The sequence below is a fragment of the Aythya fuligula genome, chromosome 2, assembly GCF_009819795.1.
Source record: "Aythya fuligula isolate bAytFul2 chromosome 2, bAytFul2.pri, whole genome shotgun sequence".
In the NCBI taxonomy this organism is placed as follows: domain Eukaryota; kingdom Metazoa; phylum Chordata; class Aves; order Anseriformes; family Anatidae; genus Aythya; species Aythya fuligula.
In genome coordinates, this window is record NC_045560.1 from 56,028,299 (window position 1) to 56,045,451 (window position 17,153).

The 17,153-nt window shown below is 35.3% G+C and overlaps 1 protein-coding gene across 1 annotated transcript in view; it reads right to left on the reverse strand.

Moving 5' to 3' along the window:
• The window catches only part of CNTNAP2 (contactin associated protein 2), a 1,149,595-nt gene that overhangs the window by 594,138 nt on the left and 538,304 nt on the right, over positions 1 to 17,153 (reverse strand). The window contains 3 exon segments of the mRNA XM_032182107.1: positions 5,501 to 5,644; positions 8,866 to 9,050; positions 10,727 to 10,930. Of these exon segments, the coding sequence (XP_032037998.1) occupies positions 5,501 to 5,644; positions 8,866 to 9,050; positions 10,727 to 10,930 (533 nt within the window).

Genomic DNA, 17,153 nt, shown 5'->3' on the forward strand with positions numbered 1-17,153 from the left:
TAAGTTTCTCTTTCTGTCTTGTTACTGTGAGGAACCAACAATTTCCTCATAAAAAGAAGGCTTTCATATCCTGATGCATGAGACACTTGCACATATAATGCCTATTAAGGTTAATGGAACTCAGTCCATTCAAATCCTTTTTCACATCAGTGAGCTCATTTATCATAAACACTAACTGCGTAAGAGATTTCTTGAGGAAGTAACATATAATTCTAATTTCACTGTTAGCTAAAATGGTATTTTCCCTGTTGAGACATTTAGATTAATCTGAACTGGATTCCCAATTCCCACTAAGACTGTACTTCACAGGAAGATTTTCTAAAATTTAAGCCCATTGGATACACATTGTTCACTACGTCTGGGCTACAAATTAGAACTAATTTGCAGCTTGTCTCTATAAAAGCATCCCTGTTTTTCAAAGAGAAAGAGATCCTTTTGTGTAGATTCAGAGTAGTTTCTGAATCCCAAGCCCCAGAAGGCAAAGGCAGGGACTGGGGGAACGAAGAAAAGCCCACTGTAGGAGATCGGCTTCAAGACTACTTTAAGGAACCTAAGGTTGCACAAATCCAAGCGGCCTGATGAGATACACCCATGGGTCCTGAAGGAACTGGCAGATAAAGTTACTAAGGCACTGTCTGTCATATTTGAGAAGTCATCACAGTGCAGTGAGGTTCCCAGTAACTGAAAGAGGGGAAACATAACCCTCATTTTCAATAGGGAAAAAAAGAAGACCCAGGGAACTACAGTCATGTCAGTCCTCACCTATGTGCCTGACAAGATCATGGATCCTCCCAGAAACTCTGCTAAGGCATATGGAAAATAAGGAGGTGATTGGTGACAGCCAACATCTTCACTAAAGGCAGATCAACCATGACAAACCTGGTGGCCTTCTGCAACAGGGTTACAGCAATGGTGGATAAGGAAAGAGCAACTAATGTCATCTACCAGGACTTGTGCAAAAGCATTTGACACTGTCCCCCATGATATCCTTGTCTTTAAATTGGACAGACATGGATCCGATGGATGGCACACTCAGTGGATAAGAAATTGACTAGATAGTTGCACTCAGTATCTGAACAGTTGTTGTTTGACATCTTTGTTGGTGACATGGACAGTGGGATCAATTGCACCCTCAGCAAGTTTGCTGATGACACCAAGCTGTGTGGTGTGGTTGACACACTGGAGGGAAGGGATGCCATCCAGAGGCACCTAGACAGACTTGAGAAGTGGGCCTCTGTGAACTTCATGGAGTTCAACAAAGCCAAGTGCAAGATCCTGCATCTGAGCCTTGGCAATCCCAATCACAAATACAGGCTGGATGGTGAATGGATTGACAGCAGCTCTGAGGAGATGGACTTGGGGGTGTTGGTTGACAAGTAAGTCAACATGAGCTTTCAGTGTGCATTTGCAGCCCAGAAAGCTAACTGTATCCTGGGCTGCATCAAGACAAGCATGGCCAGCAGGTTGAGGTCCCTCTCTACTCTGCTCTTGTGAGACTCCACCTGGAATTCTGCTGTATTCAGCTCTGGAGCCCCCAGCACACAAACAATTTCAGAGGAGGGCCCTGAGGAGGATCAGAGGGCTAGAGCACTTCCCCTATGAAGACAGGCTGAGGGAGTTGAGGTTTTTCAGCCTAAAGAAGAGAAGACTCTGGGGAGACCTTAAACCCATTTTCCATTATCTAAAGATGCCCTACAAGAAAGCAGGAGAGGTATTCTTTGTCAGGGAGTGTAGTGACAGGACAAGGGTTAACAGTTTTTAAAAAGAGAATATTTCTATCAGATATTAGGAAGTAATTATTTACTCAGAGAGTGAATGAAGGTTATAAAATAGGTTGCCCATAGAAGTTGTGGATGTGCCATCCCTGGAAGTGTTCAAGGCCAGGCTTGATGGGGCTTTAAGCAATCTTGTCTAATGGAAGGTGTGTGTCTCCCCATGGTAGGGAGAGTGGAACTAGATGATCTTTAAGGTCCCTTGCAACCAAAACTACTCTATGATTCTATGATAATTTGTTGAATACCTTTCTGGGCAGTGATATGGAAGTCAAATGTACAGTGTGCATTTATACTCAAATACATGCTTTTATACTAAAACTGTTGATCTTATTAAAGAATTACTTATAATACATTGGAAGGGAAATTACGAAAATATCTTGATTTGGTCACTTTGACCTTTGTATCATGAACTCTGTCTTTCAAGTTAGCTTCATGTTTACCTTTTATAAATGATTTTTGCTTTCAGATCTTATCCCCTGTGGAAATACTACCTGGCCTTAAAAACAAAAACAAAAACACTCAATTAATAGAGATAATGGATGAATCTTGCAAAAGAGAGGTAATGAGTTTAGTAACACTACAGTACCTGTTAAATTAAGTTAGATCATACAGTAAAGGCAATAATATTCTAGCTAATAGTTGTCATGTTGTTTCAGTATTTTTCTTAAAATAGCTTATTACTCATCCTTATTATGTTAAGAACATTTGGCAAATGCAAAGAAAAAACTTATGTTAAATTTGCACATGATTGCCCTCAGTAATATCTGATGGAGCAGCTGCTGAAGTGGGTGGAATATAGGCCTAATGTATGTAAAGATAGAGGACAGCAAATATGATTCTTCTCAGAATTTTTCTGTTACAGGCTTTGGGAAAGTGCTGCATATTACACTTTAGTGCTTGTAAATGTACACAAAAAAAAACAAACCATAAATAAACTTACTCTTTTAGATAAACATAAAAAAGATGGACTGGAAGACTTCTGTGTAAGCATGGTCTTTATTTTTGTCTTAGACCTGAACCAAGCTGTAAACAAGAGTTAACACCTACTGTTCTATTTAGTCACTGCCAACTCGTGTTTGCAACTTGATTCAGGAGAAAAGCAGACACTTATTATTTGTCTTGGCTCTCCTTCTCTCCCTTTTGGAGATGTTTATCATTTGTCTCATTTATCTAATATGAAAACAAATCAGGTTCCACTAGTAAGAACAACTGTTCAAGGCCATCCATCTTACTCATTCTCCCCAAAGAGTTGTTGCTACCTTTTCTATCACAGAGGGCTGTGACACTCCTGCCCTCCCCCCCCCTTTTTCCCTATTTTGTTAATCTCAAAAGCTAAAATGAATAAATCATTTAAGTAATTGTTATGAGTGCACTCTTGGTGGTGCACTCATAGTCATAACACCTATGTATGTGAGACCTAAAGATTTCTAGATATTAACTTCATTTTTGTTCAGAGACAAATGAAGATTATCTCCTTAAATTGTCTAGATCTCCTCATTCTATTAACTTGTCCATTTCCTTTTTCTGTGTGACCTTTGAAATCTGCCTATAAGAACATCTTTCCTTTTGTCTCACACCTCTTTCATAGTCTTCTTTTCTCTTCTTTTATTTCAACCCCCGTGATACTTCTTATAAACATGTTGATTACTTCAACTCTGTTCCATTTTATTACATTTTGTTTTGTATGTTTTTTTTTTTTTTTTTTTTTTTTTTTTTTGTATAATAAACTGTTTAGGGCAGGGTGTACCAACTATTATGCATCTGTACAGTATCTCCTACAATGAAGCTTTGATCCTGGTTGGATTACTTAAGAGTCATTATCAGAAACATGCTTATTGACTACAGTAGTCTCAACCAGCTCTACTTTCTATGGTAAATCAGGCTCAAAACTAGGAAACAAAGTCTTCTGTAAGAAACACAGAAATCCATGTTGATTTAATTAGAGTAAAATAGATTTTGCTTTTGAAGAGTCTAAGCAATATAAGTAATATTACTGAAAGCAAAGGTCACTTCTATTTTTATAGATATTAGAATCGGAAATCAAGAGAGTCATTAAATTAAACTAGCATGTCACAGCCTCTTGATGAAGCACTAACACTGACAAAGCCACAGATGTGGATTTTGTTACAGGTAACAGAATTTAATCAGAAACCAAGCAAAAAGCCTGTGTCGTGCCCCATCCCACCCCCCCAAAAAAAAAAACAAAAACAAACCCACACAAACTAAAAATACAACCAAATAAAAATAGAGAGATGGTTTTACTAAGACTTTAGGACTGCTATCTATGCTGCACTCTCTAGAGGTATTTCTGCTACAGAAATCTCTTAAGTAACGCTTCTGTTCAGGAAGACGCTTTAAGAAAATGTCCTACTAACTTACAATAGACTGGACTGGGAAAAAAAAAAAAAAAGGAAAAAAAATCTCCTGTATAACAATTCTTTCCTGAATTAATTATCAATCTTTGAAAAATGTGCTTAAATTACAAGTTTAATATGCACTGCAAGCAGGTGATTTTGAAAAAAAAAAATAACTGAAAAAATTCTAGAAGGGTAGTCTTCTTTTTTTGACATATATATCATTCTCTTTGTCTTTGACAACACTGAAAAAAAATCATTTATAAAAAGAGGTTCTAAATATCAGGCTGTATTACTGAGTTGGTACAGACTCAGGATTTATATCACATACTCAGAATTATCCTTCCTTATAACCTTGCTCATTTAGCCATATTGTTCATACAATTACATGAAACATCAATATTACTATCCAAGGAATAATCAAATGGTAATCAGCCCTTTGCACTTTATCATTATTGCATGTATAAATCTTTACTATGCAATACTTAAAAAAAAAAAAAAAAAGCAACAGTGGAACCATACATATTGCTAGCAGGGGGTTGTGAAGGTTGTAATCTTGTGCAGAAAAAAGCCTTGAACAACTTACTCAGGCCATCTGAAGTTCATGGTAATAATACATTCATTTCCTACCCACATTGCTTGTGTAAGTCATCAAATATTTTGAGGAACATTTAGAACCTTAAAGATATACAAATTTCTTGTATATCTTGTATAGCTTTTCTTGATCAGCCTGTCTATAAAGCCACAAGTTTAAACTCGTTTTAAAGTTGCTTTAAAGCAACTATAAGCGCTTAAGCAAGAAAAAAAAAAAAAGGAAAACTACCACCAGAATAAAATATTATTAAACTTTGTAATGTTAATAAGCTAAATAATGATTTTGAAGATGAGTACCTTGAGGCTTTTTAAAGCTCCCAGAAAAGGGATCTAGAACCATCTCTTTCCAGTGATTTTTCACTCCAGCAATCCAACTATCTCTGCACAGATGGAAAATACCAGGATTTAAAGCCATGAGAAACCTGGAATTGATTTAATAATAAATCTTGTCTACCCTAGTAGTGGATCACTATAATTGGGTCCATCTGTTTTCTTTTAAAAACTAGTTATCTGATACTGAAGGTTAATTTTGAAAAGCTGAAATTTAACTCCCAGAAGTAAAATGCTCAGAGATAATAATAATTAAAAAAATATATTTAAAATAATAATTATTAAAAAAAAAAAAAAAAGTCACAGAAGTATTTACAATGAGATCTTTGGGCACATGATAAACTTTGTTTTGTATATTACATCACGAGGGTATCTGCTACACACACACACAAAACTTCCTTAGAATGAGAAGCAGAAGTTTAGATGACCATTAAATTATGTTCTCACCACATTAGAAGGCTCCAATTTCTTCCTTTTGGCAAGGTCAGTGATATTATTGCCATTGTAGTTGATGCTCTCCATACAGCCTTTGAAATTTTTCCTGCTGTTAGAACTTGGCTTCCCAGAAAAAGGCATGCCTCCAAAGGTTATCTTTGTATGCAACAAAAAATGGAAGGTAGTTACTGGAAGGCAAACACTTCTTAGATTTTTTAAACATATCTGTTGCAGATGCATTTGCTTTTTTTTGAACACTCAAACACAGAGACTAATAGCTAGCAACACTGCTAATTATGAAAAAGAAGTTCCAAACAGGCACTGCAAAAGCAGGAAAAAAAATATATAATGAATTTGTGATTGCAAATATTTATGGTAGCAAATCTCAATTGTTATTGTACTTCTCCAAATAAAGAGCACACCCACATCATGGTTACTCATATCAGACTGCTCTTCTGACTGCTACTGAATAATACTTGTCTCAAATAACAAAGTACTTGGAATAACTGTCCTTTTCATTATTTTTCTCAAGCAGAAATGAGTAGATATGAGATTAGCAAGGTAGATAGCCTCACTTGAATCATTTAAGTATAAATGTGTTAGATTCAGAGCTCAGACTACAACACAGCAGTTGTGGGTTTCAGTATGATGCATTTGCTTCCTTTAATGCTTATATATTTACTTTATCTAGAAGGATTTTACAGAATCCCTTAGTTAAAGTTACTATCTCTGGTTAGACAAGATCACCTTCCACTATTGAAAGTACACTTTTATCATGTAGTTATAGTCAATGAAGAGTTACCACATGACTTAGCACAACAAACAAGAATTGTTTTTCTCTTGATGTTGAATTTCATTACTTTAAAACACGAGGTTATCCAGAATCTCTAGTGCTGAAACACTATAAAAAACAAATAATTTATGAACTAGAATTGTTCTTCTCTCCCTGTCACCCCATAGAGACTATACAGGTCTCTACCCTGCCAGGGTCTTTTTAATTTCATTAATACTTTGCAGCCCAGTTGTGAAGAATAAAGGACCCGTGAGATTAGTCCCTGCAATCTTTGTTAAGTATTTATATCAAATAGATGATGGTATAAATAATAATAGCAGCTAGATTTCCTACCCCAGGAAAGCTCACAAATATTTCTGCTTGCAGTCTGCTGCTGAGATTTGGCAGAACCAAGCTTTTAAATATCATTCATTGTTAATGCCATTGGATATTACTGAAGGCAGGAAAATGCAGATCAAGGGACCCACTTACCATTTTAAAATCATGTAAGATACCACTTTCTATCCCAAAGAGATATTGACTTAGCATATAAGAAGTAAAGCTATATAGTTCAAAACTAAGATCTTTATAAATAGTCCATACCAGCTACATAAAAGCCTTTTACAGACACATCCTCAGATGTTATAAATTGATTTGATTTGACTTTAGAAAAGACACACCACCTTACACAAACTGAAGAATGTGATTGTAATATAGTAATTGTTGTCAAACATTCTTTTGCATGTTATAGTCATGTTTTTGGACAGGAGAAAATAGAAAGGTGCACTGGTTTTAGCTTGGATAGAGTTAATTTTCTTCATAATAGCTCATGTGGTGCTATGTTTTGGATTGGTGACCAAAACAGTGTTGGTAACACAACAACATTTTAGCTATTGCTGAACTATGCTTACAAAGCATGAAGGCCTTTTCTGGTTCTCATGTTCCCCTGCCAGTGAGCAGGTTGGAGGTGCACAAGAAACCGGGGTGTGACACAGCTAGGACAACTAACACAAACTGACAAAAAGGATATCCCATAACATTTGACATTTTGCCCAGCAACAAAAGCTAACTGAAGGAAGGATGAAGGTGGAGACATTTGGAGTTATTGCTTTGTCTTTTCTATGAAAAATTGTTTTGATTCATTGTGTTTTATCTATGATGATTAACATCACAAGTGCAACACAATTAAATGTAGCCTATGAATTTGAGAGGAAAGAAAGGAGAAGAGTTCAAGGCTGTTGCATTTATACAAACTACAGAATATATACCCACACAATCAAATAATTTCCATTAAACATATGCAGATCTATCTATGTACATGGAGATTTAAATTTATCTTTGAGAACTGCCAGTGAAGTTTCTAATGTCAAAGAAGGGAAAGTTTAATCTCCTGGATTTCCCCCTCACTTATAAGTAACTTTATTGTACACAATACATTTATTATGTAAATATGTTACACATATATCTGCAAAATGCTCAAGGACTTAAGGCACTCAGCCTTTTTCTGTAGTTCACTCAGTTGAAAATCTTTAATAAAGTCTATTTTTGTGAATTTTCAGTAGCTCAGTTCAGATCTTCCATGTCCCATTAGTATCACTGGTACAGGTAAATTTGCTTATTGAGTATTTTTTGAGTACTCATTTGTTCAATGAGTATTATGTCATCATTAGTGCTAATAAAGAAGGCACTTATTTATGTGGATGGAAATAGTTACATGTGGTTCAGGCAACTACATTAGTTCTCATCAGAAACAGGAAACAGTGCAAGAAAATTATTTTACAAAGTCTATATAACAAAAGTCTCCCATTCTGTAGGTACATGTGACATTCCCCTCTCCTCATCTTCCCCTCCTCTTCCTCTTTTTTTCTTCTCCTCTTCATCTCCTCTTTCTCTCCTCATCGGTGTCTAGTGAATTATGTATGTACACCTTGCTTGAGCATTCTCTGACCTGATCCTCTTCTGCTAAAGGCAATTCTTCCTTGATCCAGTTTCTCTCCCCTGGTTTCTAAGACCACTTCTCAGCCTTTTAGCTAAGAGAAAGTGTAGTATAGTGTAGTTTATTACCAACACTTGTATTTATTAACTGACTCATTAAACAAAAGTTTTCTTGGAAGTTTTCTAGCTCTTTACTGTTTCTTTCTGGAAATTAGTTATTGATGGTGTACTTGTGAAAATACACGGAAGTACTTATGTGCTTAAAAAAAAAGCAAGATCAAGGTCATTAAGTAAAAAATTTTTTTTTTTTTTTTTTTTTTTTAATCAATCTTGTGCTTACAGCAGCTGCTTAGCTGTACCCTTAGCTGGCTGCTGGCTGCATTACATAGACCTCCTATTTTAGAACAATAGGCTGAGATGAGCTTTATAATAGAAGTTATCTGTTAGACTAATGAAGGGAAACTAAATTTACACCTAAGAGAAAACTGTTCAAAATAAAATTCCATGAAATATAAGGCAAAATTAATTATAACGATCATTAAAACAAACAAACAAACAAAAAGTTATAAAAAAAACACCACTTTAACTATATTAATTTTCTCTTCCCTTCTTATTGGACTTCTCTTTATAACGTCTATTTAAATGAAAATGAAAAAAAATCACCATCTACCTCATAATCCAGGTCCAGGTAATCAAATTCTCCATTGGTTCTGAAATGCTGAATGTGTCTGTCCAGGGTGAGATTGATGTTTCTTCCATGGCGCTCTATGATGATGGAGTGCCAGTGGTGATCATCTAAGAGACTGCCTGTCATCACAGATGTGTGGCCATAAATAGAGCCAAGCTGATTGCTACCTAAAATAAGAATAGAAACAACAGCAATTTTTCACCTCACACCAGTTCAGCAAGCATTTTCCTTTTATTCTGTCAATATTTTACCTGAATCATAATGGACACACAGGAGGCTGGAGCAAGTCAGCCCACTATGAAGCAAACGGTGGAGGGTTGTTTACGTAAATACAGATAGGTATATCAAATACAGCAAGTATCAAATTGGTAATGCATAGTTATTCGGAGGTGAACCAGAGAAGCAATATGTACTTTCAGTTGCAAAATTGTTTTCAACTAAAGGTTTTCGGTGTTTCGATCCCTGTCCAGCAGAAGTGAAAAGCTGTCACCCTTCCCAGAATAGCTTTTGTTCCAGGTCTTGAGCTTCAATGAAACTGTACTGATCATTGAGGACACTGCGTGATAATAAACTCTGGTAACAGAAAGTCTTTTTGGTCTGATAACTGCAAACAAATAAGTTCAATACTTTGTAGACTCTCTATATAGCTAGACCAGCTACTGTTATAGGAACAGGCTCAAAGCAGACTGAGCTGGCTACGGGGGAAAAAATAAATAAGTCTTTTGCTAACATAGCTTATTTCAGTCTTTCCTCCTGTGTCAACTTTAGTTTTCTGGAAGTCAAATAAAATACTAGCAAGAGCACAGTTTTGCAACTTACTGCTGTTCTTTCCAGGGACTTTTGCCAATGCAGGTATGTTCATCAGGGATCGCATCTCATTGTATGCTGACTGACGTAGCTAAGCCAGCAAAGGCTATAGATCTCAACTGGAGCAGCAAATGACACATTCAGCAATAAGTTTAAAAAACTGCTGCATTGCCCAATAACTCAGTGCATTCTTCCATGTTTTGAATACATGAGAACCTAAAGCATTTCTGGTGCATGCCTGCAATTCAGACACTAAGGCTGTGAATGTTGATAACACATTCTGGCAAATCAAACTGCCATGGCTTCACTACATTACTACATTACTTCACTACAAACGATCATACTGCCTTTTTGCTTCATATTAAGAGCTTAAGAAACAAACAAATGACAACAACAACAACAAAAAACACTTCTCTTTGCCTACCTTCAAGATATACTTCTTTCTAGGAATGGTCACGGAGCCTCAATCTCACATAGCTTCCTAGGCTTTTTTTTTTTTTTTTTTTTTGGTTAAGATTGCTGATCCTTATTCCTCTATAATTAAAGGCAGCACCCTTCTCTCATACTGACACTTGATTACGTACAAATGAGACCATGACAGTCTCCATTCTTGGAGACGTTCAAAAGATTACTGGACATGTTCCTGGTTCTAGGTGACCCTGCTTGAGCAGGGGGGTTGGACAAGATGACCTCCAGAAGTTCCTTCCAACCCTAACTATTTTGTGATTCTGTGAAGAAGACAGAACTATAGCAGAGGTCAAATATAATTCCGTCAATACTCTTTTCTTTGTGACAAATTTCTAATAACAATATATTGTTGATTTTTTTTAATGAGTTTATTTTCATGTTATCTCACACAAAGTAAACGGGGAGGCATAGAACAGGAAAAATAAAAATAAATAAATAAAAGGAATGAAGAAAGTTTTCAACAAATGTTCTTATTAAATGATGTGGCCTGCCATATTACTGAGGAAAAAAAGGAGGTAAATTCTTTGGAGAATTAAAAAGTGCAGAAAACTAGACAATCAAAATATACCTAAATTTAAATTTAGAACAAGTTTGGCTTTCTTGAGTTCCAAGGTGATATAGTCTCCTTGCTGTCCTTCTCCATGGAAGATTACACCTTCACTTTCAGAGGTTTTAAATTTCAGAGAGATGACATCCTTCAGTGTTTTCATTTTCTTGTTCCTGAATCTGTATGGTAACACTACATGGCCATCAAAATTGATAACATCAGCCCCTAAAAGACAAAAACAAATAACATTGTTGATTAGTAATTATACATTCCTTTAGCAACTGGAAAAAGAGCCATGCCGTATGTGGACTGTACTTGAACAGAATAAAAAGCTGTGCAAGTACAGGATGCTTAGCAAATGCATTTCCTCTTGACCATAACTTAATACTATCGAAAGTAGGAACCAGGAAGAGCATAAATTTAATTCATTGGATGTTATAAAGCAGAGTTTGTGGGAAAACACTACCACTTTACTGAACTTATCTTAGCTTCTCTTAATATAGTTGCTTGCCTACACATTTTCCCAATTATAGTTGAAAATGAGAGACAAATCACTGGGTTGTTATTACTAATTCATGTTATACCTCTTAAACATCCAATATATGTATCTGAGAGGACTGTGAGCAGTAAGATATGAATCTAAAGAAATTGCTTAGGAGTTTTAAGAGATACCTCAATCTTTATTTAAACCATAGACATAAACTTTGTCTAATTCAGTAATTTCCAAGTAATTTCTGAAATATTATTTTACATTGTGATTCAGAGAAGTGTCTTAAGAAGTAGTTACATCTACTCCTAACCATCTGAGAATGTAGCGACTAACAAAATGATCTGCTGAGTCAATTTTACTAGTGTTGAGTCATCAGTTACTACAAAAGGACTTCTTATGTATAGCAACTGTATAGATTGCTTTTTCACATTCTGTAATTTCTAGAAACACTTTTCACAGTGATATAAGAGCTCTTTGATTCTCAAAGAAAAGCATTCAATCAAGCTTCATGATGTTTAGCATTTATTTGGTACTGAAAAGTATGTAGAAACATAACCAATATTTCATAAATGATTTATTTCTCATTGTTCTGTCACGAAATTCACATCCCATCTTGTATTCATTAACTAAAACACACTCAATTGAGACTGAGGCTTGCAGTCATATTGATTAAATGCCTATTCATACATCCTCACATCATTAAGCATAGCAAGTTTTCAAATATAAAGACCAACACATTATGTTTTTATCCTTCGGGATTTTTCCCACAAATCACTAATATAATAAATAGTTCAATACTACTTACAGAACATTCGTTTTTCTGAAACAATGTTCCTGTGCATTACAATGAAGTATGTAATACCTGTTTCTGGTTGATATTGTCATTTGACCTTTGTAGATCTTAATAAATCTATACGCATAATCGTAACACGTAATATGGTCATAGTCCTCAGCTGATATGAACTATTGACCCTCTGGGGACTATGAAAATGGAAGAACTGAAGATCTGAGTTACCTTGTAAAAATTCTGTTTACAGTTCTTAAGTTTGATATAGGGGAAGCATGGTGTCTATTGGTCCACCTAATATATACTGAACAGTTTACAACCATCTAACATGAACCTAGCCCAAATTTCCCTTAAACATACAAAGATGTCTGATGAAACAATAAACTCTGACCCACATTATGTCAACTGAATGGGGAAGAAATTTTCTTCAGTAAATATAACACAAGCATTCCAAACTAACTGCAACATCCCATAGGTATTAGTATATCATATATATCTGAAGCATATCAGAAATGTATATTAGAAACACACATTTTCTTTATAAAACACACCTTGCCATATACACTCTGATAAAAAAATACTCATTAAGCTCCAAGTTCAATTAAAACTTTGAGTCTGATCTAATACCTATGAATGACAAATTCCAGGACAGTGAATCAACTGAAAATTAAATATCAGAATGGCACACTATGATTTTAGTGCAAGAAATACATTAAAAAATTATCAGCATGTAAGAAGAACACATTTAGTCAGGCATAGATGAAGGTGCTGCTCTCAGAAATGAAGGCACTCCATTTCCTATTCTGAGTGTGTATTCAGAAGCAACAGTATGTGAGTTCAGAGGTGGGGTTATCTTGTATACTGTCATTACTCAAGAAAATAAATACTTCTGGAGTTTATTTTGTAGAAACAAATAAATTTGTTAGAAAAATACTGTAAAAGAGATTATATAAACCCTGTTATTTTTGCTTGAAGAAAAATCCAATAAACATTTCTTGAGATTTTTGTGGGTATTAAGAAATTTTAGAAAAGCATGAAAACTTTTTACAGAAAAAAAAAAATCTACATGAAATTTATATTTTTAATCACACTGTAATTACCAAATTCATGTTTCTATGTAAAGCAAATCTTCTACATAGATTATACTCTTCCAAACTGGCATACAACTGCCATGAAGAAATGATACAAATTAAAGAAATTGATGGATATTATAGATTAAGCTACTGTCATAACAAATACACATCATAAAAAATATAGTTCCATATACAAAATCATAGATCCTTTTCCTTTAATATTTGTCAGATTTACTTGTTGCTGTTTATAGAATCTCCTATATGGGGTATATCACCTTACCCCTAAGGCCAGCTGGTTCCTCTTTCTAACATCTGCAAAAATTACCATAACTATCAAGCATGCAACCAAGATCTAATCAGGACATTGACTTCAGTGGGTTTATGGATTCCCAACATGTTAGCCCTGAAAAGGCAAGTATCGCTTTTGTACGTAGATCACTCTTGCCAACATGCAGACATGTTTTTCTCATTATTCATTGAAGCAAACTCATAACCCACAGTTACAAAGTTGAGTAAAAGTAACATATTTTTTTTCAAAACCTGGCCCTGAATTATTATGTTTAGAAAATCATTCAATTATAAAAAAAAAAGAAGAAGCAGTAATCTTTGATTAAGCAGCTTTCTTTTATGCATAGCTATGCTGGCAGTATGCACACAGGCCTGCATGATAATTCAATCACCTAAAGATTACATAGCAATTATGTTTAAGAGTTATCATATGTAGAACTGTGGTAATGACTTGTGTTCCTTCTATGATGACACTCAGCTACTTAATATCATGGTAATTACCGTGATGAGAAATGGTACTTAAGACAGTAAACCATATAATTCATATAATTGCAGTGTAAATATATAATTTTTCTCATCCTTAGCCACTGAACTAGCCTGCATTCATAGGAAAGAGACCTAAGCCATTGCATACTGTATATTCACATAAATTCAGGGAGGTCTGATTGTTCTCAGAGGCTACTGTTGCAATGGACTATACATATATATATATATATATATATCACAAGAGAAAGCATGAGTTGAGGAAAGAGGGAGAGGGAGAAAGGGAAACAAAAATATGGTTAGAGGGGAAAAAAATTGACATTATTAAAAAACATATAAAAAATTAAATAGGAAATACAAGCCTGATTACTTGTAATCTGACTTCTCCACTCTTGGATTTCCAGACAGCCTGGACGATGCTGTTGACATCTTAAAAATACAACACTACTTTTAGCTGTCCAAGAAGATGTGTTAGGCCTTATTCCAGTATATTTCTGAGATGGCACAATTAACACAGTTTCTTTAGTTAATGACATCACCACATTCAGTTTTCATCTAAAGAATAATCAAGTCAGAAAACCTTTAAAACATTGTTAGGACCCCATTCACAAATTTCAAAGGAGAAATCAACAGTCATGGGTTGTACTACTTGTGCGGCAGACACTGGTAGCCCTGTGTAGCCACTTTTGCCCTGTTCTTTTGGAGACTTGCAGAATTTGGTAAGTTTTGGTAAGGGAACCAAATCTGTAAAAAGAGATTAGAGTTCCAAAAATAATTAATTAATTAATTAATTAATTAAAAATTACTTCTAATCAGACTCAGGCTCCAGTAGTTCTCTATTTCCTCTGTTTCTGGTGAGAAAAATATAACTGTATCCTCAATGTCAGCATCTCAAAAACACAGAAGTGCTCATTCTTAAAGACTCAACAGTGATTTCAGCACAGCCACTTAGCTTGATAAAGCTACTGCCTGGAATTACTAAAAAATCCCTGCTATCAGGGGGTATCAGTAAAATGGCATTGATCAGAACAGTACTTTCCAGAGAGATTCTTACCATGCAGAAAATAAACTCAACAATATTCATGGGAAATTTAACATGTACTCATATTTAAAAATTGCTGATGATCTCTAAATGATCTACTCTACACAGTACCTGCAAAATAATCTCTGGGATTGAAAACACAAAGGTTCTGTACTACTGATTCCCAGCATAGGTGAATTTTTTTTCACTTTTTTCATCTCCATTCTCTCTTCTCCATTATCGCTATTTCATCTGCTTTAATTTTCTTTTTAGATTAAATATTTTTAGGGAAAAGATCTTTGCTTTTTTTACTGTATGATGTGAGACTTATGCCTGCTGTGTGCGCTAACACATATACTAATACTGTACTAATAAAAAGTATTGACCAGGCATCTATCCTTTGAAAACATCAGAGATTCATCAAAGCACCTCTGGCTGGGCCACAATATTCCCCACACATGGTTTCAATTGTTGTCACTCTTAATCATGGGTACTAAAATATCATTGTGACAAATAAAAGCATATAAAAAATACATTATGTCCATATTTTAACAGCAAAAATTGAGGCTTTCCCATTCTAAAGCAAGGGATAAGGCTCAAAATCATAAGAAAAAAACCTCTTTGTTGCAACCCATGACAAGGAGCCTATAGAGAAATTACTTCAGAAGATCCTAATCTATTTTTTTCAGGAGTCCCAAGTACTGTCAACATGACAGCATGTTAAATTTGCCACTGGAGTTTTTGCAGTTTGAATCTCAGTACTACTAAGTTAGCTGATCTCTTGTTAGAAATACATTACTACATCTCATTGCACCAGTAAAAATGAAGGAGCTCTGTCCCAGCACATCAGTCAAAAGAGTCTCCTTTCTATGCTCTCTCTCAATGGAGTAGAGAGCCAAAGGTAATGTGTTTGAACATTGCCTTCAGGCACTACAGTCTGGCTGTAAGGACATGGGCAACTCACTGTTTTGAAATCTGCTGCAGTAAAACTGACAATGCCTTTACTAAGTTTTTCAAAAGGCAATACATCTGCCATAAGGGGGGCAAACCGCTAAACCTAATACAGATACAGATGTATTTTGTATATACAATAGCACATACTTCTTCATATTCTAGAAGCATAAGGCGAAGAAAAATCAATTTTAAAGTTTCTGTTGCCTGATTAGCTTCCAGTGTACTGAATCTTAATCCTGTTGTATTTGTCAAATAATTCAACCCTAAGTGCTTGAAAAAGAAAAAAAAAAAAAAAAAAAACACATTTACTATGAGGTTTTGATTATTTTTTTTAGTTTATTATTTATGATTTTTTCTTTATAGTAGATAAAATGTATGCATGTAATTGACATGGCAAAGTACCAAAGAATACTTGTCAAGGTCTATTTTAAACTCAATTCATAGGTAGAATGCACAAATTTTATTCTTACATTTTATCTTATAAAATATATATTATGTTATAAAATGAAAAATACCTGCCAGGAACTTTCAAAATAAATCTGTGAAGAACTGTTCCCTAAGGTGGTGAGAATATTGTGCCAAGTTCTGAGTGCAATATCTGCTGAAGATAGGCCAGCAGCTCTCTGCACTTTTCTAGGTCTTTCTGAATGTTGAAGCACAGGCATGTATTTCCTTTTATTATTTCCTACTTTTTTCCTTATTTCACTGTTGTTATTATTCTGGTATACTAATAACACCTGCACTTCATTAGATCTCATGAAAATCTGTCTTTAAATGAGTGATTATTTGTCTTGGATAATATGAAGAAAATGCAAAAAACAGAATTAAAAAGCAGTGGAAGAAAAATAAAAACGGAAACAATATATAAAGAAATGTAATCTATTGACCATGGCTAAAAACCCCTCACCCTTTTCTTTTCTGTAGGTGTGGTGGTTTTACTCAGGTGGACGTCTGAGCTCCACCACAGCTGCTCTCTCACTCCCCCTCCTCAGAGAGGAACAGGGAGAAAATACAATGAAAAGGGCTCGAGGGTTGAGATAAGGACAAGGAGATCGCACAGTAATTATTGTGACGGGCAAAACAGACTCAGCATAGGGAGGTAGTAAGATTTACTGCTTATTACTAACAAGCTAGAGAAGTGAGAAAAAAAGGAAAGAAACCAAAAGCACCTCCCCCCCCATCCACCCTCTTCCACCTCCTCCCCCCGAGCGGCGCAGGGGAACAGGGGAATGGGGGTCATGTTCAGTCTGTAGCGCTTCTTCTCCGCCCCTCCTTCTCAGTCACTCTCATCCCTTGTGCTGTGGGGTCTCTCCCACGGGATGCAGTCCTTGATGAACGGATCCGGCATGGGC